This window comes from Humulus lupulus, chromosome 2, assembly GCF_963169125.1.
Source record: "Humulus lupulus chromosome 2, drHumLupu1.1, whole genome shotgun sequence".
In the NCBI taxonomy this organism is placed as follows: domain Eukaryota; kingdom Viridiplantae; phylum Streptophyta; class Magnoliopsida; order Rosales; family Cannabaceae; genus Humulus; species Humulus lupulus.
Window position 1 is genome coordinate 112477869 of NC_084794.1, and position 26824 is coordinate 112504692.

A 26824-nucleotide genomic window follows, 5' to 3' on the forward strand; every position below is an offset into this window, starting at 1 on the left:
GACACACAATAGTATAATTACTATCCCCAGAGGGAGAGGAAGTGGACCACAAGATGTACGACCAAACTGGAACTAGGCTAGTCCCATTACTTCTGAATTCTGATTCATGGGGCAGCACAATTGGAAATGGCTGCTTTCTCCCAAACTCTCAATTTTTTACTTATTTTGTTTTTTCTTATAAATTTACAAAAATTATTATTTGATCCTAAAAATTTGAGGAACAAAAATAGCATAAATACTTTTTTTTTCTTTGGGGAGTGTAAAGAGAAATAGGATTTTGAAAGTCCACTCTGCCTTACTCATTTCGTATCCAGTATTATAAAATAATTTATGTTTGGTACTTTAGACTCAAATTTGATAAATAAAATTTTATCAATATGAAAAAGCTGTCATTACTTATATGTAATTAAATAAATAAATTTGAATTTGGAACTCATTTTATAGAGAACAATTTGATTAAATTTGTAAATTTTTATTAACTAAATTTGAATTTAGGGTACTAAATATGTACGATTTCAAAATAGAAAATACTAAATTAACATTATTGCAAATATATGGTACCAAAATAATATTTTACAAAAAAAACATAAAGTACCAAATGATTATCTATCAATTTGCAAATTTCATTTGATTGACAAAACAATAATAATGAGTCATTTTGTCTCTTACTTTTGCAAGTAGTATATTTTTGCCTACCCGTTTTTAAATTTGACTTTAAATGCCCCCTAAATAACAAAAGGACAAAGTTTGTCTTCTTTTACTCCTAACTAGGTCCATTAATATAAAAAAAATTATTCATTTCAAATATAAATGGATAAAAGAGAGGAAAGATGAGAAAGTAGAGAGATATTATTAAGAAACTGTTTAAAAGATGAATAAAAATCTATAGATATAAATAAGACTAACAATATGTAGCAAGTTTATAAAATAGAGAATGGGATGGACTGCTTTTTTCTTTTCTTTATATTTTAAGGAATATCTAATTTTTAGTAATCCATTGTAAGTGCTCTTAGTACTTGCTTCTATATAGTTAGTTAAATTGCAAAGGTACAGAAGAAATAAGAAAGGGAGAGAAAGAAAAAGGCAAATAAAAGAAAGTTATGTCCCTTTAACTGGAGAACATATTCTCTTGGGAAATTCGTATGGATTTCCTAGTAATATTCAGAATTATTTTGGAATTCTTGTACAAAACGAGACTATATGAGAGATATTTTGCATATCAATATACAGATTTTTGGGTACTGTGGTTTACATATAAATGTACTCTTGTCATATAGTTCGGTTATTGGGGTGAAAACATCAATCGAGTTAAGGTTGTACGCAATTACTATAGAGGCTGATTTGGTAGTGATAGATTCTCAGGTAGTATAAAGACAAGGAGTAGAATTCACAGTAGTGGTTAAAGCAAAAATAATCAAATTTGAGAGGTTCCTCTTTGGAAAAATCCAAGCAAGATCTTTCAAGGATAACGTACCAACTACTGTCGGCATGGCTTACAATGGCACAAGCTTTCATTTTTCATAAAAAGACTATGCAAACACAATTAGACCTCTACTTTGAGAAAATTGGTAGGGACTACTATAAGATTTTTCATTGGCTCAAACCCTTATTAGGCAGACATGACTACTTATTATGATGTCCTTGGTTTGATTTTTTACCAACCCTGACCATTTAATCTTGCTGATTGCATGTTAACCATCTGATTAGAGAAACGACGCCATCTTGTGTTTCCTCTTGAAGTGAAACCACACTTGAAAAACCATGTATTGCAACTGCTACTTAGAGTAGTGATGTCGTATATAAAATGACTCTTTGCAAGAGGCCAAGCAAGAAAGTTATACTACTCCATTAAGATTTCTAGGCCTACTCTTTCATCTTGCGCGAAAGTTGACAAAAAGAAATAACAATATGTTATGAGTGGTAAATTAGGCAGTGCACCAATGGAGGCTATAGAGAGAAGGAAGTATATGCATGTTATAATATTATTTAAAGACTGCATTTGAAAGGATTACATCTGTAAGAAGATAGAGAATGATAGATTGTTCACAATAACTTCACACACTTGGGGGAAAAAACAAATAAATAAATTTTACATCCTTGTACATGCTCATTGAAAGAAGAAAAGAATCCAACACTTCCTTTGTGTTTTAACACAATCAAGAAACCATACAATTTCTCACTTTTTGATAGCTAGCTAATTGCTTCAACCTAAAGGTTGGGCAGGAAGATCAATTTTCAGTACAATACTCACAAAACCAAAACTCCAACTCACACAAATCCACAATCAAACCCCATATTTCGAAAATTGGATGGGTTTGACAGGTGTATAATTTAACTTATGGGAAACTTTGGAAGCTGCTAGCGGAAGAAGTATTAACTGTTTGCGATGTACCTGTGGTTGCAATACTGGTCTTGCTAATGATCCCCTTGCCAAAGTACTCAGCAATTACAGAAAATCCATTTTTAGAACTCTTTACCTGTTGGAAGAATAGTTCTTGGTCTTTGGAGTTCTGTTCTAAGTTTCTCTTCATTTCTAGAACAGACCTGTACTCAGGGGCACATTCAGGACATTCTTTTTCATTATCTCCAAGGCAACGCTGATGGAATGAGTGCATACACATAAAGTGTACAGCAGGGAGGTCAAGGGTGAAAGTGCACGCAGTGCACTTACTGAGCTGAAAGATTCTGGCATTTGTCCTAAGATCCTGGATTTCTTTCCTCATGGTCGTTGTATCTTCCTGGACAATTTAAGAAACCTGTTAGACTTCCACCTTTAATCATTTGAAAAACCTTCTAGAATACATTTTGATGCTATCTTGAGATTGGTCCTCAAAAAATTTATTAACAAAGATCAATCCTCATCCAGACAGTTCAGGTTTGAAACAAAAAACAGGCATTAACTTTGCACATTAAAACAGGCATGCTCTATCACGTTTAACAGCATACCTGTCAAATTTGAGCCTGAAGGCTCCATTTTTATTCAGGTAGTTATTGCTAAGATGTCTCATATTACCTACTCAGGTGAACTTAAGACCTACAATCAAGAATTATCCCAATACTTAACACAAATAGCCAAATTGACAGGCATAAAATATAATGAATAACTTATCACTTCCCTTTCAAAAAAATATATATAATATAAATTATATACTCTTTAGCTTCCCCTTGTTTGTTCACTTCATAGTCCAAAACCCGTTACCCTTTATTGTTATTAAATATGTGCAACCGTTGTTGGTAGTTTTCAAGTTTATCTTCATTATGATACCTTCATGATTATTTTAGATACCACGAATTTATTCACTTGACCTTCCAAAGAAGTCCTTCAAAACATTTGAATAATAACACCCTATAAGGATACCAAATTGAAATCAAAATCACACAAGACATTAATAATAAACTACCACTACAGCTGAATGAATGGGCCACTGACCTGATACTTATCAATAGCTCGTCGGTCCTCTTCAATAAGCTTTGACTCTTGTTCAAGTTTTCGAGCAATGTAATCCTTAATGACAGAGATCGTCAGACATGGATTTCTGGACAAAGTTTGAAGAACAGTAATGGGAGGTAAGATGTCATCCCTTTCTATATAGGTTAGGACTTCCTTCACTTCCTTAGAGCAATCTTCCCCAAGTTCGCCAAAATATTTCAGCAGGTCTGCCCAAAGAGATGGGTCCCCTCCCTTGCCTGAATCCCCCAATCTTTTGCAGCATGCAATCAGTCCCTCATGGTCATGAGTTTGCATGTAGCAAGCAATCACCTCCTTATATAATTTCATCTTTTCATATATATACAGAAGCCCCTCTTTAAAGGAATTCATTAAACAGAGAATTATTGCAAGATTAATATCATATAGAGGATGTTCTAGCTCCGATGGCCATGCATTCTTTAGCAATTGCAGCCCCTTTTTCTGCCTTTCCAAAAGGTCATTTTCCTTAGTTAAGTTTTTGCTAGCATCAACTGCTTTCCCATTAGACTCAGCTCTTGACAACACACGCGTTCCTGATTTTACCATAAGACTTAAGTCAACATCATTCTCAGCTTGCAAAATTGATGGGAAGTTCAAATCATTGGACAAGTACAACTCCAAGAGTGTGTTGTGAATTTCTACTTGAGCAGGTGAGTCTTTCACCTTGTCAGTATACTTTTCAAGAAAATCCATTAAAGACTCTGGATGATGGATGAAGATGTTCAGAAAATCAACAGGAGATGGCAGCATAGATAAGTATGCAACATTTGAGCCCTCTCTCTTGGTTGATTCTCCGTCTTCAGTGCAGAGCCTCATGAGTATCTCAATTGTCTCAACAGGCTTGTGCTCTATGAGAATCTTACCATACTCTTTAATTGTTACCCCTGCTTGACTTGGTTCAAGGCTTGAAATATACTGCAAGGCTTCATCATATCTACCAAGATCTTCAAGCAAGATTTTCAAGTACAATTCATGCCTCCCTGCCTTCTTAGCAACATACATTGCATGCTCATGATAATTAGCAGCACGACAAACCCTAATGGCAGTCTCTACATCAAACTTATGTTCTCCAACACCATCCTCACTTTTTATAAATACATTTAACTTTTCAACATCTTTCAATTTGGTATAACAGTTCAGTAGAAGAGTTGTGTGATCCTTCGAAGCAAGCCCCTTTTCGTGTAATTTTTCCAGGTAATTTGTAAGGTTGTATATTCTTTGTGCATCTAAGAACTTCTGTATCACATAAGAAGGCTCAAGGTGCCCGATAGTAAGAATATACTGAGCCATGGCCTCATCATAATCTTGTTTGCTATATAGATGATCCCCATATTTCCTTAGAACTTCTGCAGTTGCAGCAGCATCAGCTTGCTGACTTTGTACAAGGTTGATAGCTACAGTATAAAGGTTTTTTTTAAAGAGCATATCTAACTTGCTTTCCATGTCCTTTTCACCAATGCATAGAGCTGACTTATCAGACATAATTAGAATTATGTTGCCCCATTCACAAAGCATGTGAGAAACTTCTTTAACCACAAGGCTATGTGCAATTAATCGATTCTTCAGGTCATATATGTTGAATGTGTTTTTTCCATTTCTTTGATCTGCAATAACACACAAAAGGTATCCACGAAACCACCCCAGGAATTTCTTCTCTCCTTCAAAAGCCCAACAAGGACCACGGCCATCAACTTCATAAAAGTACACGGCCTCTGGTCTCCCAACTATCAATTCCTGATTACAAGAAGAAGAAGAAAAATGTTGCCTGTCAGCACTCGAATAGCACATGAATTAATCTTGGGAAATGTTTTAAAAACAAATGAGAAACATAAAACAAGAAAACAAGGATTGTCTTCTCCTAAACTGATTTCAACAAATATATGTAGAGTGCATAAAAATAGTTGCCTATTTATGTAAGTAAACATATCAGTGTATATAAACAGAAACACTTCCCTTATTTCCTTCCCATTACAGTTGAACGAGCCCCATGATAACTTGATAAAAATAAACAATTTTTTCTGTCTTCGAGCTATATATTCTTCCTTTAATTACAGTCATTAAAAAAATGAAACTTTAACAATATTACTAACTGGTTTCTTTTCTTTCAGTTAATTTCCTTTACCTTTTTCTAGTCTATTACTAACCAAACAAATTCTTCCAAAGTATAAAATAAAAATCCCACTAACTTTAGATACTATAACCTTCCCAATCACGATTCTCTTATTTCCTTTTAGACTTTTAAGCTCGAAATAACAATATGGACACATAGTAACATAAAACCATAAAACTATACAATGTAGAAACATAGAAAGCAAAATGCATACCGAACGATCACTCATTGCAACATTAACAATGGATCCAATCTGATCAAGGGTCTGCCGTTTCGGGGGTTGACTTTGTAAGCTAAACAAAGTCACTGAGGTTGGAGTCACAGCAAATAACTGAAGGGTTTGACCATCCACCTTAAACCCCAGACCAGTAATTGAGGATTGGCTCTTGTCAGAAGAACCATCCACCTGAAGCTTGAAACGGGTGATACGTTCCCGTGCAATGTCCCCTTTGATGCAATAAATGCCACCGTTATCTAGGCCAATAGCTATCAGCAATATTGGCGGGGCTTCTTCAAGGACTAAAAATGATGTAATCTGCAGTACAAAATTATAGTAAATTAAAAAGTTCATCACCATAAAGATTCAAATTGAAAATTTTAAAGGTCTGAACTGAACGTGAACCAAACAAGGACATATGTAGCGCCTTTACTACCTTGGCCTCAGGAAACTGATTGGTGAATATGCGTAAGATTCCAATGCAATCAGGAGTAATTGAGCTTGACCCTTCGGGTTGCATCCTATCAAGGTCAAAAACCTTAAGGCAAATAGCGGATTGCTGTGGAGAAACTTGTTCGTCTTCTCCAATGGTTACCAAAAAGTTCCGTTGCTACAAAATTAATAATGATATAAAAAAAGTCATGATTGGAATAAATTACAACATGAGCAGATATTAACACCCGAACCCAATTCCCAAAAATATTCACCTTCATTAAAACTTATCAAAACTAGACCAGACCCATAAGAGTTTTGCCAAAATCTAATTCTTTTCACCTACATTTTCCTAGAAACTAATCAGAACAGAACAAAAGAAAGAGAGGGAAAAAAAAGAAGAAGAAAACCTTGAGCTGCTGAAGGAAAAGAACAGAGGAAGAGTGAGCTTGGAAAGCATAATTGAAGTTGAGACCTCTGTCGAGAAGGCTTACGGCGCCGTCTTCGGAGCCGATCACGACCTTCCCTCTTCCACTGGAGCAGCACTGGATCTTGCCTTGGACGTCATCGGGAATCGCGCACTTGCCCGCCAATTTCTCCTCGAAAAACTCGAACTTCCTCCATTGATACATAACTTGGTTTCGAATCAAATGTACGGGTTCTGAGAGATCCTCGAACTCGAATTTCGTTCAGTATTGTTTCTCTGTTTGTGTCTTATATTCTCTCTTTCGGGTCGGTTTACGGTTTTAATCGAAATACGCACAAAGTTCCCATGATTTATTAAGTATAGGTCCCCTGATCACTTGGTTGTGCAAATTTTAGTTTGTCCCGGTTAAAGTCCCCAAATTTAATAAACGTGTGTGACATAAGTCATTTATATCTGGTTAATTAAAGAAAAACTAATTGGGTCATAAATAGCTCTTTTACTGCATTTTAAAAATTATTTTCTAATAAAAATGACCCATATGAAACATATTTAGTAAATTTTGGGACTTAAATGATACAAAATAAAATTTGGGGATTTGAGTAATACTTTTTCAGAAAGATTGTGGACATGTGCAAATGTTGAACTCTTTTTTTTTTCTCGCTAAAAACAAAAAGTTTAAATGTTTTTAGTTGGCAAAAAAGAGGAAAAATAATTAAAGCTTTTTTTTTGGAAAAAATATTTAAAGTTTTAAAAACTATTCTAAAAAAAATGTTTTTTTGCTAACGATAGTGTGATTTTTTGCAAAGTCACCATTGAAGAGTGTCGTGATTTATTGGAGATCATTTGTGTATATGAATTAGCTTATGGGCAATGTGTGAATCTTAGTAAGTCTTCCATCACTTTATAGTCCTAATGTTTCTGATGATGCAGGGAAGAGTAGCATCCAAGGTTTGATGGGTATTAGATTAAGTTGGATTAGTTTGGTTAAATTGTAATTAACAGTAAGCTTATTTGTTATGGTTGTAACATAGTTTGTTATGGTTCAATTTGTTAGACCACTTGTCTTGTATCTCGGCTGAATACATAGCCTCCTGATTGTAATTAGATGACTCATTCAGAAATAAACTCATTTTCTCTTTCTCAAAGCTTGTCCAACTAATATGGTATGAGCATACCTCTATCTTGATCTTTCTTTTTCAATATTTCTCTTCTTCTCCATGGCTCGACCAAGAACTCGGAGCTTCATTTCCACTCCCGATGGTTCACCACCTCCAGCCAGTGATCCACTTCCGGATCCAACAACTCAGTCTGTTTGTCCTCCTCCGAATGCTTCGACTCACTCTTTTCCACCACCACCGACTATCCAGCTTCACCCTCAACCTGTTGATCGACCGATTCATGAAGTTTCACAAGCCCTTATTTCTTGAATCCCGAAGATCGCCCAGGCCATATCATTGTTTCCTCTCCTCTCACTGGCCCCAATTTTAAAGCTTGGAAATGAGGTATCATCCTCTCTCTTGCTGCAAAGAATAAAATGGGTTATGTGGATGGCACTGTTCTTCAATCACCACTCATCGATCATCTCCATAATGCCTAGTTCTGATGCAACAATATGGTTATGGCTTGGATTTTGAATGATGTTTCTAAAGAAATTGTTGAAAGTATCATGTACTTTGATTCTGATACGACAATGTGGCACAATCTTCATGAAAGATTCAACCAAGGAAATGGCCCTCAAATATTCAAACTCAAGACTCGACTGCATGATATCAAACAAGGTGATCAAGATGTGAACTCTTATTTCACCAAACTCAAGATTGTGTGGGATGAACTTGTTGAATATCATCCACCCATTTCATCTGGTGATCCCCAAACTACTCAAAAACTTCTTGATGACTTCATTCTTGAACAAGTCTTACAGTTTTTCACAGGGCTTAATAAATCTTACCATGCTATACGTGCCAAAATCCTCCTTATTGACCCCTTGCCTTCCCTTGCTAAAAGTTTTTTCTGTGGTAGTTCAAGATGAATGACAACGACCTCTCAGAATGCCTTCTTTGTCTAAACCGATACTCATGGTGGCTGCAGCTCCCAACCCCATTTCAACCCCATCCATTGTTACAAACATCATCCCACAACCATCCAATCCTTCTTGATTCAAGAAATAGAGACCATTATGCACAAATTGTCAAAAGCTTGGTCATTATGTGGATAAATGTTATTTTTTACATGGATTTCCTCTCGGCTATGGAGACAAGAAGAAATCTCAAGTTCACACCAATGCTTCCGCAAATCAAGCTTCCACATCTACTACTCTTGATTCTTCACAGCAAATTCAATCCAACAATTCCACCGCTCTTCTCAATACTCGGTGCCATCAGCTAATAGCCTTGTTAAGCCAGCAGTTACAAAAAGGCAGCCTACCACTAAGACACCACAACCTACTGTGTCCAATTTTTCTGGTAATCTCGGTCCAACTTCTTCACTAATATGGATTATAGATAGTGGTGCTACTCATCACATTTGTCATGATATTAATCTTTTTTTCATGTTTTGATAGTCATAATTATGCTCAACATGTTACTCTACCCAATGGATTAAATTTTTAAATTGAAAAATGTGGAAGTGTAATGTTAAATTCTCACATACATTTTCAACATGTTGTATATGTTCCTCAGTTTTGCTTTATTCTATTCTCTGTTCATTCCTTCATTAAGGATAAATCTTTTTTCATCATATTTACATTAACTCAATGTCTTCTTCTTCAGGATCTTTCACACACAGTGAAGATTGTGATTGCTAATAAATGTGGAAATTTATATGTTCTTCAGCATAATTCTTCAATTTCTGTTCCTGATTTGGCTTGTAATACTCATGTAAGTAGTGTTCCTTGACATTCACGCCTTGGTCACCCTTCAATGTCAATAACTCTTGATATGAATAAAAACTTTGATTTTTCTTGTACTGTTGCTCATAATAAACCTTGTCACATTTGCCATCTACTAAACAAAAAAGGCTCCAATTTATTTCTAATAATAATTTTGTTGAACATGCTTTTGATTTAATTTATCTTGACATTTGGGACCCTTTTATATAACATCTATACAAGATCATGGATATTTTCTCACAATATTAGATGATCACACAAGATTACTTGGGTATACATACTTAAAACAAAATCAGAAGTGCAAACTATAATACCAAATTTTTTTTCTTTAATCAGTACTCAATTTTCTACGAGTATTAAAGCAGTAAGATCTGACAATGCCTCTGGACTTAATCTCACTTCATTTTATTCCACTAAGGGCATCATTCATTTCCATTCTTGTGTTGATCGTCCACAAGAAAACTCTGTTGTGGAACGAAAACACCAACATATTTTAAATGTTGCAAGAGCTCTAGCATTTCAATCAAAATTATCTTTATCGTATTGAAGTTTTATAATACACACTTATGTGTATTTAATCAATAGAACTCCTTCCAAATTACTCAAAAATAAGACACCCTATGAATTATTACACAACAAAGTCCCATCTTATCTACATCTTCGAAGCTTTGGATGTCTAGTGTAACACCTTACTTCCTTAGAGTTGTTACTATGTGAGTTAAAGATGTGTCATTAGCTCGCTAATCAAGGTTTTAGGTTAAAAGTGTGACTAAATTGAAATAAAACTTGTTTCACTACAAGAAAAAATGCTTTTAATAACACCAAAAATGTGTTATCAAAACATACAATAGCACTTTCTGATGTGTTAAGATTGACTATGTTATTGTAGGTCAGGGTACTTTACATAATACTTTATCAGTGTTATACAGATGTGTTATTGTACTGTCAACGATAACACAATTTCTGTGTTATTTTAATATATAGATAAGTGTTTAATTATGTTATTTATAATCGATTATATAACACTTTTTTTGTGTTATACTACACTTTAGTATAACACTTTTTTTTTGTGTTATACTACACTTTAGTATAACACATTTTTTGTGTTATGCTATACTTGAGTATAACACATTTTTTGTGTTATACTACACTTTAGTATAACACATGTGTTATATTAGCTTAGAGAAACATAATCTTTTTTTACTTACACAAAACTAAGAAAACAAATATGAAAGTTGAAGCCAAATAAGGTAACATAAATAGATTTTTATTAATTACTCAAATGTAATTACAATATTTAGTCTACTAGTCTAGGCTTAAGAAATCATATTACAACATAATTTATGCCAATTCAGATTCCTTTATCACTAAATGCAAAACAAGAAATGTATACAAAAATTAGTGAAATGCATTCGTATCAACATCTGTATCCAAGAGAATCCGGCGAGACCTAGGCTGAGGAGCACGTTTTGCAGTGTGCAAATTAGCTGCAAATCCTAAAAGGAGTAGAACAAAAATAACCCAGAAGTTTTTTTTCAACGCCATTTTCACTGTGATCATTTACACCCCAGAAAAGTATGCAGTCCTCACCAAACTTGATGAAAGCTCTCAAATTCTGCTTGAGAAAAGGTTTGTGTTTAAGCCATGGAACAAATAAACAAACAAAGTTTCAAACCAATAAACATTACAATACAATACTTTGAATCAGATTCAATACATATAGGAAATTCTAGAATGTGCTCATAGAATCAAGCATACAAAACAGAGAACTTGTGCTAGTAACAGGAAAATAAAACGCAGCCAATTTATACAGAAAGAAAGCACTTTAAAAAAAAATCGACATGTCCTCCATAAGAAATCAAAAAACATTTTACAAGTCCTCTAAAGCAAACCACAGAGACATACCTATATAAGTATGAATTATATCCAAATATATATGTATTAATGCAGTAGCTTATAACATAAGGTCTAAAATTATGTATATATATCTATGTATGGATACGGCTAAACAATAATCTGGCAGCCATGGAGATGAACCATAACAGTACAACCTGGCATCATAAAGATTACTAAAGGCTCACTGCTAGTTATGAAATGGAATAAAGTAAATGGATTGTATGTGTTAGATGGGTAAACTGTATCTATTGCTGAAGTTGATGCTATTAAAGTTCAAGAAAATGAGATGCAACTATGGCACCAAATGATGGGTCATATAAGTGAATAAGGCTTGAGGGAACTACACAACTAGAGAATTATAGACAAGATAAAATAAAATAACAAAATAAAGACAAACAAAGCAATAACAAATTAAGACAAAGCTTTTACTAACAGACTTTTGGATTATCAACACTAATACAATCTAATCTAAGAGAAAATTTTGTTAATTTAAGAAATGAACTCTATCTCTAAACAGAGAGATACACCACAAAATGTAAGAAACCTATCATAACTTAAAAAAAAACTTTCAAAAAGATCACTCATGCAACTAAGAAGTTTATGCTCAGTCTAATATAAATTAAAATATTAAATAAGAGGAACACCTCATGTAGTTAATGACCATTAAACAAATAAGCTCCAAAGCTTTTTCAGAAGTTCAATAATGGTATCATGAATCAATATGCTTTGATTTACAACAAAAATGAATTTAATACCTATAACCGCTCTGTGAATATTGGGCTAACAATTCAGAGAAAGCATGATGACTTTTAAGCTGCAAATGGAATTAAAAAAAATAAAGATATTATGCTACCTAAAATTTATGAAAAACTGAAAGAAAGTGAACAAGTTCCAGTTAAGATTTTAGTTAAAATGAGCCCTCAAAGAGCTTAATATATAAGTTTATACCCAAAAGTAGAAAAAAAATGCAATATGGATTAGCGCTAGACTTGAACGCTGAAAATGGAGACAGCTAACCTCATTTTGGCATGTTGAAGTTAATATATTAGATACTGATACAAGGCAGTACTTAAAAAACTGGAGCAACTGGATCCAAGGCTTTTTACTTGCCTGAGAAACAAAAACAGGGCAGTACTCATATATTTCAGTTGAGGAAACAAAACTAAGAAGACTAGCAAAAACAGAGGACAAATATCATCATCAGGCCAAAAAAAAAAGTTAATAATCTAAGAAGCAAAGATGGGCCAAAATAGATATTGACAAAATCAAATCCAATGTAAACAAGAATGCACTGCAAACAGGGTCAAGTTACTTGATACAAAAGCATCAAAGGCATTGTCAAGTAGTGTTCAAAAACATGCATTATAAAACAGATTAATAATAAAAGTAATCTTTAAATAATTCTTCCTCTAATCTATTAACAGGTGATAAAGCAAATAAAGCATTATAAAACAGAGAATAACAAACTTAGATATTCAAAAGTCCTCAGATCTCATAAGCTAATATGGTCATTAACAGTGTACATGAGAATTTTCATTATAAGCCTTAAGAGCACTCATAATAGATTCTGTAAAATAGACTTTTTCTGGTGAAAAAGTAGAGAGAGAGAGAGAGAGAGAGAGCAATATATATGTATGTATGTATAGATAGAGAGAGAGAGAGACAAGGCTTATAATGCAAAACCATGAAACTGCTTCTGAAAATTAGATTTTCCATCACAGGGCAAATAAGCATGCAAAGAAAGTGAAAACTAACAAAAAAAAAAAAATGACAATATCTTCATATTATCACATAAGGCAATAAAATATATATTTTGTAGCTGTAAAAAGAGACCATTTTAATATATAAATGCCTTCAGAGATTAATGGTAGAAATTTCATGAACATTGAAAATTCATTAAGAACCAATCACATCTTCAAGGTTTAAACACCACCACTTCAACCATCACCTTTGGCATTCACCACCACCAACAGCAAACACTTATCATCATCACCACAGCCAACATGAGAAAATAGTAATAAATAAATAAATAAAATAAAATAATGGATCATGGTGAGTACCAAAGATGGTGAGAGCAGAAAAGATGGAGGCTCAAAATGAAATCAATGCACATATCAATACAAAAATAAAAGTTTTCATCATCAGGCACAAAGTAATCTAGAAACAAACTAAAGAACCGTGGAAAAAAAAGGAAAGTAATCATCAGGCCAAGGCATTGTTTCCAACATTGAGTTTTTCCATCACAGGGTAAAGGATACTACCATTTGTAAAACCCACTAACATTAAAAAGGAAAATACGGTAAAATCAATAAGTGCTTGAACTCACAGTTGCTTGAACAGGCCTCTTCCCACTAAGCATGCTTGCTACTGACTTTTTAACAAATGAAGCATCTGATGCTTGCATACATTAAAGACGTAAATAATTATCCTTTCTTGTTGGAGGTCTCAAGGATCATTCTTAACAAACAAAAAAATACACGCCAGTAGGTGGCAAAATCATGTTTATTGACCAAATAACTTTGTAATCCAGAAGAATATCAACTAAAAGCGTGTAACATAGCAACATTACATGCAACCTCTCAACATAACATTGTTCTTTAACTTCCATAAATCCATTATATAAGAAATAACTCACCTCATGAGAGGATGCGGTTGCACCAGAAGCTTGGACAGCTGCTCACACAACAATAAGTATGCACACAAGGTTATAAAAACTCACAAGAATGTTGAACAAATTAGTGATATAAGAACTAATGCTATAAAGATATTACAAACCTGAGCTTGTATTGGTGGATGTGCCACCTTCAGAACCTGAAATCATTTCAGAAAGCTTCTTTCTTCTAACATCATCAAGTTTCTCAAGTGACCGCTCCAAGGGTCTCATACCAACCAACTAAATAAAATGGGCAAAGAAGAAATAAATCCATACCATCAATAATAAAAATTCAGAATTAAGCAGCAAAAGCACAAAATTGATAAATAAATAAAACGATACCTTAGCTATCGCTGCCAAAGCTGAAAAGGCTGCATCCCTCACATCTGGAGTCCCATCATTGAGGCACTGTGAAAAAGTAAGAAACGATAATATAGATAAGAGAGTCCATGAAACACCATGAACAGGATAATCCATGGTAAAAAATAAGTTGCACCGTTATTTTTTTATTTCCCTTTGTCTTCTAGATTACAAATTAGAAAGTAAGAGCACCAAACCATGAATTAGTGCTCTAAACTCATCAAAACCAGTACTGAAGCTGTCTTCTAAAATAAATGGGAATAAGCAATGTTTAGCACATTTTACTCAGCTGATTGTTCAAAAATATGAAATATATTACAACTACAAACATAAATGCACTTACCTCCATAAGGATAGGCACATAGTCCTTGTGCACCTTTAAAATAACAACCTTGTTACTTGTTTCAATATAGAAAAATTACAGTTTCAAGAAATTGGACTCTCTTAGCGAAATCAAAATTAGAAAAAGAAAACAAATAATGAAGGTATCATCTATACATCATAACTAACTTTAGTCTTTGAACAGCAAACATGCATATGAAGCATGGGTCCTAAACTGTCATATTAGGACAGTTAATATTAGATTTTTCTTTTTAGAGATTTGTAGTACTGACAACATAATGATTTGCTTTTCTAATATGAGTAGTGGCACTTAATTGTTGAGGCTAAACAGTTAATGCCCTCACATTCAGACAAGAAGCTAATGTTACTCATATGCTAAAAAATTTCCTGTTTAAAAATAGAAAAAAGGAAAAGTTACAATATGATAAGTAATTTTTCACATATAAGCTGAAGGAACCCATTAAAAATGAAAATAGAAAACTGAAAGGGACAAAGAACTAAAAAATTCCATTTGACTGTCAGCTTACCAGTTGGAGTGACCACCTGTTTTTCTGTAAATGGCAGATGTCCCAGACCATGCTCAACGATCTGGTAATAATTTCAAGATCATTACTCATTGACTAATCCCATTCTCAAAATGCAAAACCATAAATAAACCATTCTCAAAATATATGATTCCCTCTATGCACATAACAAGGTTTTGCAATCTATCACATAAATGCAAAATCAAAGCAAGGAACAAAGACAGATATAGAAGTTTGTCATGTATTCTCATTAGTTATACAAAAGTGAGATCTATACATATGTATTTGCTTAAATGCATATATAGTTCAATTAATTAAATTAATCAGTGGAATTAGACCTTTAATTAAAAACATTTCAAATCCAAATTCTATCAAAATCATAATGGGAAAACTTATGTATACTCTAGACACACCTGTAATTGGTTCATGAATTTATTATGCATAAGTTGTATACTATTCACCTTTGAAAAATCTAGAAGAACAACCTGAATATCAATAAATACAATGACAACTAATCAATATAAAACAATTAACTAAAACATAACGTCAGCAAACCAATTATAAGTGTAATTTGTAGTGAATTTATAAATGAAATACTAAAATTATCATGCAACAAACTTTAGTCTAATTGGTAAAATATATACAAGTCAAATTAGCATTTAAACAAAAAAATATAATAAGTACATATATAAATATATGTATATATAGATGCAAGATTAGTAAATTCTTAACAGATGATTTAAAATTACTTCTTTCCCACTTCTAATGCTCCAAACATAAACACTACCATCACCATAACCTGTCAATTTTTATTTAGTAAGTCCATGAAAAGAGAAAGCAAATTCAGCTTTTTAATGGATTGGATTTGTGTTATATTTCTACAATACATATCTTGTTCTAACAAAATTGGGATTTATTGAACTTCTTCTGATAAAGAGCTTGACATGAATTTAGTGAATACACTATTAATTATGAAGTATTAACTAAAAATCAATCATGAGAGAGAGTGCCAAAGGCATCAATTGCCTTAGTGCACATGTAAAAGACCCTGTCATAGAAAACATGCTAAAATAAATCAGTTGCCTTAGTGCCAACTCTAGATGTTGCAATTGTGCCAAGCTCTGTCATATAATCATTGAAAAATATTATTTATCTTCCAACATCTTTAGATATGTCATTTTTCAATGATATTTAAACTTTCTAGACTATAAGAAATCACCACTAATTTGACAACAAACAAACATGGTGCTAGCTAAGCTACTTACAAGAAGTCAAGCAACAAGATTCCCGACCCAATTAGGAAGTAAAGCAACACAGTTTTAGAAAGACCACAGTACATTCCATGATGTTAGTAGCTAATGGAATTCCTCTAGACTGTTGTAAGAGTGAACTTTAGAATTGAGTGCTCTATATGTCAAAAACTCTTAAAAGAATATTACACTATGTATATAAATAGATTCAACAAGGGGAAAGGAGTAATTTAGCAGCATTGGACTGGGCTTAAATTTATATATAGGATATGTAGAATGTGGTTCCACAAATTCTCAATCTCATGCTTCTTTGGCATCATCTGTAATATTCTTTAGAAGTAAAAAAAATGATAATTAGAACTAATTAAGTTGTGATACTCTATATCTATGAAGTACCCTTTAAACAATTAATTGCTAGAAAACATAAAATCTATAGCAAAATAATTAATTATTTAAGAGGAAAAAAATAATAGAAAAAAGATACATAGAATATGTTACCATCAACATATATAGAGCCAAAATAGAGTTCCACGTGAATAAATGAAAGATATAAGTAACAATAGCTACTAAACCTCAAAATGAACTCAAATGTGTATATGTGATACTCAATGTGAGTGCTAAAGGAATGAACTCTTATTTTGTTATTTCAAGCTTTGGTTCTATAGGGAGATGCATCAGTCAACATATTCTTCTATCCTGTTTCTTTTCTTTTTTTTTTTATCTAAAATATGTAATAATTTTCTTCCTTCAACTTATTTATAATTATTACAAATGGAATGCACAGCAGCATTAGTACTATAGCCTCATGAATTCTCAATTTTTATAAATGTTAAGATAGTTGACTACTCACCTTTACATAACTAAATATAGACATATATATATATAGAATAGCATATATAAATTGGTTTTTAATTTTCATTCTCTTCTTGTCTTTCTATTGGGAATTTTTTTCAAACACCTTGAGTGCATGAGAAATAAAATACTGACTACCCAGCCAAAAAAGTCTCAGAATTACAAAGATCAATCATAAATGGATCTAGAAAAAAAAAACAGTAGTAAATTAACTATATTCATAGAAGCTTAGTTTCATAAAATTGAAATCAAACTAGTAAACATGAAAGCACAAAATAGTAAATGTTCAATAAAGAGCACTAAAGCTTTAACTCACCCCAGGAAAAAAATGTTGATTGTTTAGAGCTGCAATGGCCTTGTCGGCTTCAATAGTTGTTGCAAATTTCACAAAACAGCTTCCTGTAAGAGAAAACTACATCTATTTCATTTCTGCAGTAACTATATGCAACATCAATACAAAGGGCAGCTACTAGAGTTATGATTATTACTATAGAGTTACATGTTCAAAATTAAAACACTCCATAGATCACTATTACAATACGTAGGCCAATGACAGATTATCTGAACAACGTTTTGGCTTACCTGCAGAAATTGTTTCGTCTGGGAATAAATGCCAAAAACGAGGGAACTCTCAAAAGACATCCCCACAAAAGATGATGTAGCACCTCTATAAAGTCCTCTAATCTGTCAAAAAAATATCAGTTAACTTTCCCAAAAAAGGGGAAAATGTGTTATTTAGACAATTTAAAGATACTGGAAAAATTTTGTCACATGGCACCAAACGTTAGCTCTTATAAGGCAAGAATGCCCTGCTAAATAAAATGAAAAAGAGAAATATTTAAGAACTCTAGCTCAATTTTTTGTATCTCAAGTCCTGTTTACAAAAAATTCCTAACAAGATACAAGCATATTATCACATCTTCATCCAATTTAAATGAGCATATATATAAGAAAATAATGACTCTAGCTAAATCGGAAGCATACTCCTTCAATCCTTAGTATCCTAGCAGTACAATGCAAACTATTCTTGTACTTGATCCCATGTGCTTCAGTATTGTGTTTTTGCAGCTTCACCTAATAAACAAACAAAAGTTTAACACACTCAATAAATATACACATAGATCAGAGGAATCAAAAACAAGAAAGTATAACCAATAAGGAAATATACAAACTTTAAATTCATTTTCAGTTCACAGAGATAATCTTGTAAGATGTTATTGGTTAATACTTATGTTATCTCAACCTCATCCCAATTTTTTTTAAAAAACGATTAGCAGGGCAACCCAGTCATATGGTTTTCTAAGGCATTTGCTCTAAACTTTGATGCTTTTAATTCACCATGATAGGGCCTAGATTCATTGAAAGAAAAAAAAATTGGTTTCTGGGTTTTGAACCCCAAGTCCTATCAATTTCACTAAGAGTGCAATCAAACAAAAATATGTTAAATTACAAACTAAACCCATGAAAATTTCACATAATCCAACGAGAATAAGATGAGAGATTACCTTTACGGTGTCAAAGGGATGGCCAATGGCGATGGTGGAAACTCCAACGAGTAAGCCGGCGACGTACTGCTTGTAAGCGGGAGTGCCCCCCATCTGAAAAGGCCCTTTCTATCTGTGACTGAACATCACTGCTGATATCATGGTCTCCTCCAATATCGAAGATGGAATTCAGACCACACCTGTTTCAATGGTTCGGTCCGAGCTAGGGAAAATGAGACAGAGAGAAAGAGATGGTTCGGTCCGAGCTAGGGAAAATGAGACAGAGAGAAAGAGATGGTTCATGGTTGACAGAGAGAAAGAGATGAAGACTTCGGTAGGCAAAATGAGAAAGAGATGAAGACTGAGACAGAGAGAGAAAGAGACGAGGACTTCGGTTAGAGATAGGGAAAATGAGAAGGAAAATTTCCCTCTTTTTTTTTTTTCACTTGCCGCTTTTTTTTTACTTTGCCGCGTGTGACTTTAGTCATTAACTTTATATATACAATAACTCTTTTTAAATAGTATTATAATGATGTGTTATGGTAATGGGTGTTTGGTGTAGTGTTTAATGACATTAATTATAAAAAAATTTGGACATTCATTGAAATCATAAAAAAGTTATACAGTTGAAATCCCAAAATACTGTTTAGAAAATATATTACAACTCAAAAATATAATTACAGTCGACCTAAGCGACCAAGCAGTTCATTACAATATTCTTCCCAAAATAACCCTGGCCATGGCAGCCAGGTAGGGTGAACATGTACCCATTCCTCCACGCTCTCCGTACTCATGGTTGGTCGACCTTTCCTTTGCCCTTACCTTCACCATAGAGCACCCGTGAGCCGAAGCCCAACAAGAAAACTCAATGTATAACATATAACATAACAATCCACAGTATACAGCAAAATAACCAACATGCTAAACACATAACGACCTATGCGAACCCAGGTGCTTTATCAGGCCTGGGTTCACAGTCTTCACCGAGCAGGTGGATGCAACACCCTAGGAGGGTCTCGCCCTAGCGGCCTGCACTCAGTGTGCTTAACACCGATCCCAACCCCTTGCCGTACCCGATTTCTTGCTGTTCTCGGCCTTCGCTGTTCCCAGCCTTCGTCGTTCACTCACAAACATGCATAACTTAGCATAATAATCACAGATATCCACACATATATTAAACATAAACAATAGGGTCGCACCATGAAACACAAACAATAGGGCATGCTCTATTCTACAGGTACAACAGTTTCTTACCTGTATCCCAATCTGTCTAAGTACCGGGATCCCGAGCACAGTCCTCTAACCTGAGCCTTGTTGAAAACCTAGTCACAACACATTCATAACAACCATCCATCAAGCCTTAAACCAATTAATAACTTTAGAATATTAATCTAGCCTCCGGGACCTTGGATTCTACTAAACCGGGTAGTAGAATCCTTCCCGAGCCTTAACATTTGGGTTCCCGAGCTTAAAACCTCCATTTCCGCTTTCTTTCCATTTAGGGCCACGATATGCCTTTTAGAGCCGCGGCGTGCTACAAATCAGATGGCAAAGCCCTCTCTGCTGGAGGACATGGGCCACAACGCGCTAAGCCTTGCACCGCGGAGCCTGGGCAAATTTATGAGGCCCCTCCAGCCTCTTCAAACACGCAGGCCGCGACTCGGGCCCCAGAAGCCCAGAAATCCACCATTTTTAGACTTCTAAATCTTCTGCAAATCAATCCAAACCTATGCCAATGCCAAAATTCAGCCCCAAATTGCTTATACTATGCTAAGAGCAACAAATAATCTTAAATAAAATTGAACAAAACCCCCATTACAACCCAAATTCAATCGCCCAAGTTTCCAACCCCCAAAACTTTAACAAAACAGAGAAATTTATAAAAAGAATTGCCCTAATCCTTACCTTTGTGATGATCTTGCCCTGAGCTAACCCCAGTTGCCACAAGCTTTAAATTTCCCAAGCTTCAGCCCCAAATTCAAATCCTTAATCAGTAGAATTCCCAAAAATTACTTAAGCCTCCAAGTGAAGGAGAGAGAGAGAGCTAGAGGAATTAACTGTTTGTTTTCTTTTGGTTTCCAGAATGGTATAGTGGCTAAGTGTAACCCCAGCTGCCTAAGTCCCAAAATTCCCTTAAGCCTATCCTCATTCTTTTAATGCCACTAAGGGCAATCCCGCCAATTGCCACATCCTGCTAAGTCCTCGAGTATTCCTATAAATCCCCATTTAATCCCATCATGCCCAAATAATTGCTAAATTACTACCTATTACCTGGTAACTCCCAAACATATATTGTATTCCCAAAATACCCCTAGGCTCCTCCCGAGCCGGGTATTTGACCATGTTGTCACTATTTAGCTAATTCACTCCTTAGGACCGTCTCAGATCGCACATCACAAATATATCACCACACCCTCATGGTATCAATCTCAATACACACATATATTACATGTATGCCCTCAACGGGCTAAAATTACAAATATGTCCCTAATAACCAAACAGGGCCCACATGCATATTTAATTCACCTAAACATGCATTCCTACTCATATAATCATTAAATTCACATATTAGTATAATTAAATCAACTATTTCCCTCTCGGCATGCTAATCAAGGCCCTAAGCCTTATTAGCAAATTTGGGACGCTACAATTATCCCCTCCTGACAGAAATTTCATCCTCGAAATTTACCTGAATAACTCGAGATACCAATCTCGCATATCTGTCTCAAGCTCCCAAGTCGCCTCTTCCACTTTGTTGTTCCTCCACAACACTTTTACCAAGGCGATCGTCTTGCTTCGCAAGACTTTATCTTTTCAGTCTAGAATCTAAATCGGCTTCTCTTCATACGATAAATCTTGATCTAGCTCCAAGTTCTCATAACTCAGCACATGTGTAGAATCCGATACATATTTCTGGAGCATGGATACATGGAACATATTGTGAACACCTGATAGAGTTGGAGTCATCGCCAATCTATAGGCTACCTCTCCAACCCGTTCTAGAACCTCAAAGGGGCCAACAAACCTAGGGCTCAACTTGCCCCTTACTCCAAACCGTTTCACCCCTCGCAAAGGTGAAACTCTGAGAAACACATGGTCCCAAACCCGAAACTCTACGCTCCTGCGTCTCAAGTCCGAGTAACCCTTTTGTCGACTCTGGGAGGCGAGCATTCAAGCTCTAATCTTCTCAATCGCCTCATTGGTCCTTTGAACAATCTCATAACCTAAATACCTCCTCTCACCCATCTCATCCCAATGGATGGGTGATCTGTACTTCCTCCCATATAACACCTCATACGGAGCCACTCCGATAGTTGCCTGATAACTATTATTGTATGAAAAATCAATAAAAGGGAGATACTTACTCCAAGATCCCCCAAAATCCAGCACACAGGCTCGCAACATATCCTCTAGTATCTGAATCGTCCTCTCAAACTGTCCATCTATCTGAGGATGATAGGCGGTACTAAACCGCAACTGTGTACCCATAGCCTTCTGCAGGCTCTCCCAAAACTTGGAGGTGAAGGTGGGGTCCCTGTTGGATACTATCGGCATTGGAGCCCCATGTAGTCGTACAATTTCCTTCACATACAGTTCAACATACTACTCCACTGTATAAGTTGTCCTAACAGACAAAAGTGGGCTAATTTGGTGTACCTGTCCACAATCACCCACACTGAATCATGTTGTCCCACAGTCTTCGGTAATCCAACCACAAAGTCCATGGTGATATCCTCCCACTTCCACTCCGGAATCCCTAGAGGCTGCAGCAACCCCGGTGGCCTTTGATGTTTTGCCTTTACCTACTGACAAGTCAAACACTTTGCCACATAATCCACCACATCCTTCTTCATTCCTGGCCACCAATATAAAGTTATCAAATCTTGGTACATCTTTGTCGTTCCTGGATGTAAAGAATAGGGAGTGGTATAAGACTCATCCAAAATCTCTCGTCGGATACCAAAATCTATCAGAACACAAATTTGACCTTTGTACCTCAACAAACCCATCTTTGAGAAAGAAAAGTTCTTAGCCACTCCGACTAAGATGCCCTCTATGTGCTCCCTCAACTAGGGATCCTCCTCCTATGCTTCCTTGATCCTCTCAAGGAGTGTGGACTGAAGAGGGATGTTGGCTAGTTGGCAAACTACCAACTCAATACCTGCTCTAGTCATCTCTTCAACTAACTTATCTAATATCTGTCTTGAACTGAATAACTATCCTTGGCCCTTCTGACTCAACACGTCGGCCACCACATTGGCCTTCCTAGGATGATATAAAATATCACAGTTGTAATCCTTTAGCAATTCTAGCCAACGCCTCTGGCACATATTCAGACCCTTCTGAGTAAAGAAGTACTTCATACTCTTATGGTCGGTGTATATTTCACACTTCTCGCCATACAAATAATGTCTCCAAACCTATAGTGCAAATACCACCGCTGCCAATTCCAAATCATGTGTGGGATACCTTTGCTCATACTCCTTCAATTGTCTCAATGCGTAGGCTGTTACTTTTCCAGCTTGCACCAAGGCACACCCCAAACCTTGTCTGGAAGCATTGTAGTAGACTACAAACTTCTCATTGTCTGACGTCAGACTCAATACTGGAGCAGTGGTCACTTGCCACTTCAACTCCTTGAAATTGTTCTCACACCTGTCTGTCCACACATACTTAGTCTTCTTACACGTCTGTTCGGTCAATGGTGTGGCTATTCTGGAGAATCCCTCAATGAACCGCCAATAGTGCCCTGTCAATCCCGAAAAGCTCCTAACTTCTGGTACACTGCTCGACCTGGACCAATCTTTCACTACCTCAATCTTGCTTGGGTCTACCAGAATCTCATCCTTACTGACAATATGGCCCAGAAATGTTACTTGGGGTAGCCAAAACTCACACTTGCTGAACTTAGCATATAACCTATGCTCTCTCAATCTCTGTAATAACAGGCGAAGATGCTGTTCATGCTCTTTCTCTGACTGAGAGTACACCAGTATGTTGTCAATGAATACGATCTCAAACTTATCCAAATCATCCCTGAAGTCCATAAAGGTTGCTGGGGCATTGGTTAATCCAAAGGACATAACCAAGAATTCATAGTGTCCATACCTTATGCGAAATGCGGTCTTTGGTATGTCCTCCTCTTTAATCCTTAACTGGTGGTAGCCTGACCGAAGGTCAATCTTGGAGAACACTGTCTTCCCCTGTAGTTGGTAAAACAAGTCGTCGATCCTAGGCAGTGGGTACTTTATTCTTGATGGTCAACTTGTTCAACTCTCTGTAATCAATACACATCCTTAAGGATCCATCCTTCTTCTTGACGAGCAACACTAGAGCACCCCATGGCGAAAAACTCAGTCTGATTAATCCCAAATCTAGTAACTCCTGCAACTGAATCTTCAATTCCTTGAACTCTGCTGGAGCCATTCTATAAGGTGTCCTAGACACTGGCTCCGCCCCTGGCACTAATTCTATGACAAACTCGATCTCACGATATGGTGGCAATCCTGGCAAGTCTGCTGGGAACACGTTAGGAAATTCACATACCAATCTGGTCTCATCTGGTCCAACCGAGACTACTCTATAAGTATCCACAATGTTTGCTAGGAATCCTATGCAACCCTCTTGCATTAGGTCTTTAGTCTTCAGCGACGAAATCATAGGTACTCGCAGTCCACTCACTGTCCCCACAAATACAAAGGGTACCTCCCATTCCGGTTCAAAGGTCTCTATCCTGCGTTTGCAGTCAATTGTCGCCCCATATATTGATAACCAATTCATCCCTAGGATCATATCAAAGTCATCCATCACTAACTCAATCAGATCCATAGACAACTGTAATGCCCTACTACCTAGGGACCGTTACGGTGTTCATTTTAAACATATCCTATGGTTAAAAGACCAAAATGCCCCCAACCCTATCTTCTTTTCTTAACAGCCCCCAAGGGCAAAATTATCCTTTCCCGTCTATCTTGTTAATTAAAATTAATGTCCTTTAATTCTCGTTATTCCCAATATTCTCAAATGCTAATAAATCATATCTCATTACCCTTTAATTCCTGGTAATGTACTAATCATCAAATTACCCCGAGACTCACCCCGAACCTCGAAATTAACCCCGTTATGACCAAACTACTAACTTGCATTCAAAGATTGTCTTATGCCGGATAGCTCGAATAAATCCACATTATAATGTGGCCTCATTCATAATTCACCAACATGCATGAAAATATACAAATATGCCATCAACGGGCCAAATTACCAAAATTCCCTTATAATGAAAAGTGGACCCATATGCATGCATTTATCATCATATAATAATATAATTCACAAAGTCATGCATATAATAATTTAATGGCATAATAAATCAATAATGGCCCTCCTGACCTCCTAATCAAGGTCCTAAGCCTTATTAGGAAATTTGGGTCATTACAACTATCCCCTCCTTACAGAAATTTCGTCCTCGAAATTTAATTTGACTAGCCTGGAATATTAGTTCCGTATAATTGATTCCAGTTCCCAGGTCACTTTCTCGACCTCACTATTTATATATCTGTATAATGTCTTAATCAAAGGTACAACTTTTTTCCTCAAAACCATGTTCTTTCTGTCAAAATATGAACTGGATATTCCTCATAGGATAACTTAGCCTCAATGTCCAGATTCTTATAACTCAACACATGAGTCTCTTCTAACCCATGTCCTCAACATGGAAATATAAAATACACTTTATAAGGCCAACAATGCCAAAGATAAGGCCAATCCAAAGGCAAACTGACCGGTCCTATCCAGGATTCAAACGGTCTTATTAATCTAGGGCTCAACTTGTCCTTATTTCCTCACCCCTTTCCATGGTGATACTTTAAGGAAGATACAGTCTTCCACTTGGAACTCCATGTTCCTGCATTTCAAATCAATATAACTCTTCCATTTACTCTGAGAAGTGAGCATCCAAGCTCTAACCTTTTTTTTAATATCCTCAATGATCCTCTGAACTACGTCAGGATCCAGATATAACATCTTACCCATCTCATAAGATGCCCCTCCAATAACTGGATAACTCTCTATCTCTCTCTCTGATTTACCATCAGTCTGAGGATAATCAACTGTACTAAATTCCAACTGTATACCCATCGCCTTCTGCAACCTTTCCAAAGACTTGGAAATAATAGTAGGGTCCTTATTTGATAAGATAGACCTTGAATTCCATGAAGGCGTACTACCTCTCTCACATAGAGGTCTGTATACCGATCAACTGTATTACTTGTTCTTACTGATTAAAATGAGCTGACTTAAATACTGGTCCATATGACCCAATCCAAATCACGTTGGCCCACTATCTTGGGCAGCCCCACCGCGAAACCCATTGCGATGTTTTCTTACTTCCACTGTTGACTACTAAAATGCTACAATAGCTTTACTGGCTTTTGATACTCTATATTGACCTGCTAACATGTTAAGAACTTTGTAATGTATTCCATTATGTTCCTCTCCATCCCAGGCCACCACTATAAGGCTTTCATATCCTAATACATCTTTCATGATGTCTGGATGAAGAGAAAAGGATAGTAGTATAAGATTCATACAGAATCTCCCATTTAATCCCAGTGTCCATCGGATCCCAAGTCCAATCCTTATACCATAATAAACTTATACCCAACACTGTATAATCCTTAGCTAATCCAGCTAAGACATTCCCCTTAATTCTCCCATCTGTGGTTCACTTAAATGTTTTCCTTTGATCCTTTCTGAAATAATAGTCTCAAGTATAAAGCTGGCCACCTGGACCACCAGTAACTCTACTCTAGTCCTGGTCATATCTTTCAAATAACATGATGCATAGGCAATCATTTTTCCCTATCATTGAGGTGTCATAACAACCTACAACTGGTTATGATCTGTAAGAAGACTCATAACTCTT

The 26824-nt window shown here is 35.6% G+C and overlaps 2 protein-coding genes across 7 annotated transcripts; both read right to left on the reverse strand.

The window, feature by feature from the left end:
• Positions 1–1952: 1952 nt before the first annotated feature.
• On the reverse strand, positions 1953–7019 carry LOC133818375 (vacuolar protein-sorting-associated protein 11 homolog). The gene is made up of 5 exons (XM_062251222.1): positions 6639–7019; positions 6233–6406; positions 5794–6114; positions 3431–5203; positions 1953–2738 (listed from the first exon to the last, which is right to left on the reverse strand). The coding sequence occupies exons 1-5, from the start codon at positions 6858–6860 to the stop codon at positions 2337–2339; spliced, it is 2892 nt and encodes a 963-aa protein (XP_062107206.1). The 5' UTR covers positions 6861–7019; the 3' UTR covers positions 1953–2336.
• Positions 7020–10793: 3774 nt separating this feature from the next.
• Positions 10794–19361, reverse strand: LOC133818376 (protein MOR1-like). Of its 6 annotated transcripts, XM_062251228.1 has the most exons (12): positions 18925–19360; positions 18404–18493; positions 18002–18103; positions 17736–17818; positions 15321–15381; positions 14795–14827; positions 14434–14499; positions 14214–14331; positions 14074–14111; positions 12456–12548; positions 12194–12252; positions 11019–11157 (listed from the first exon to the last, which is right to left on the reverse strand). In XM_062251228.1, exons 5-12 carry the CDS (start codon positions 15369–15371, stop codon positions 11151–11153), a joined length of 465 nt encoding a protein of 154 aa, XP_062107212.1. In that variant the 5' UTR covers positions 15372–15381; positions 17736–17818; positions 18002–18103; positions 18404–18493; positions 18925–19360; the 3' UTR covers positions 11019–11150. The 6 variants fall into 6 exon arrangements, with proteins under 6 accessions (XP_062107207.1, XP_062107210.1, XP_062107208.1 ...); XM_062251223.1 differs by lacking the exon at positions 12194–12252 and having other exon boundaries at positions 10794–11157; positions 18925–19361; XM_062251226.1 differs by lacking the exons at positions 12194–12252; positions 14795–14827 and having other exon boundaries at positions 10794–11157.
• Positions 19362–26824: the final 7463 nt, after the last annotated feature.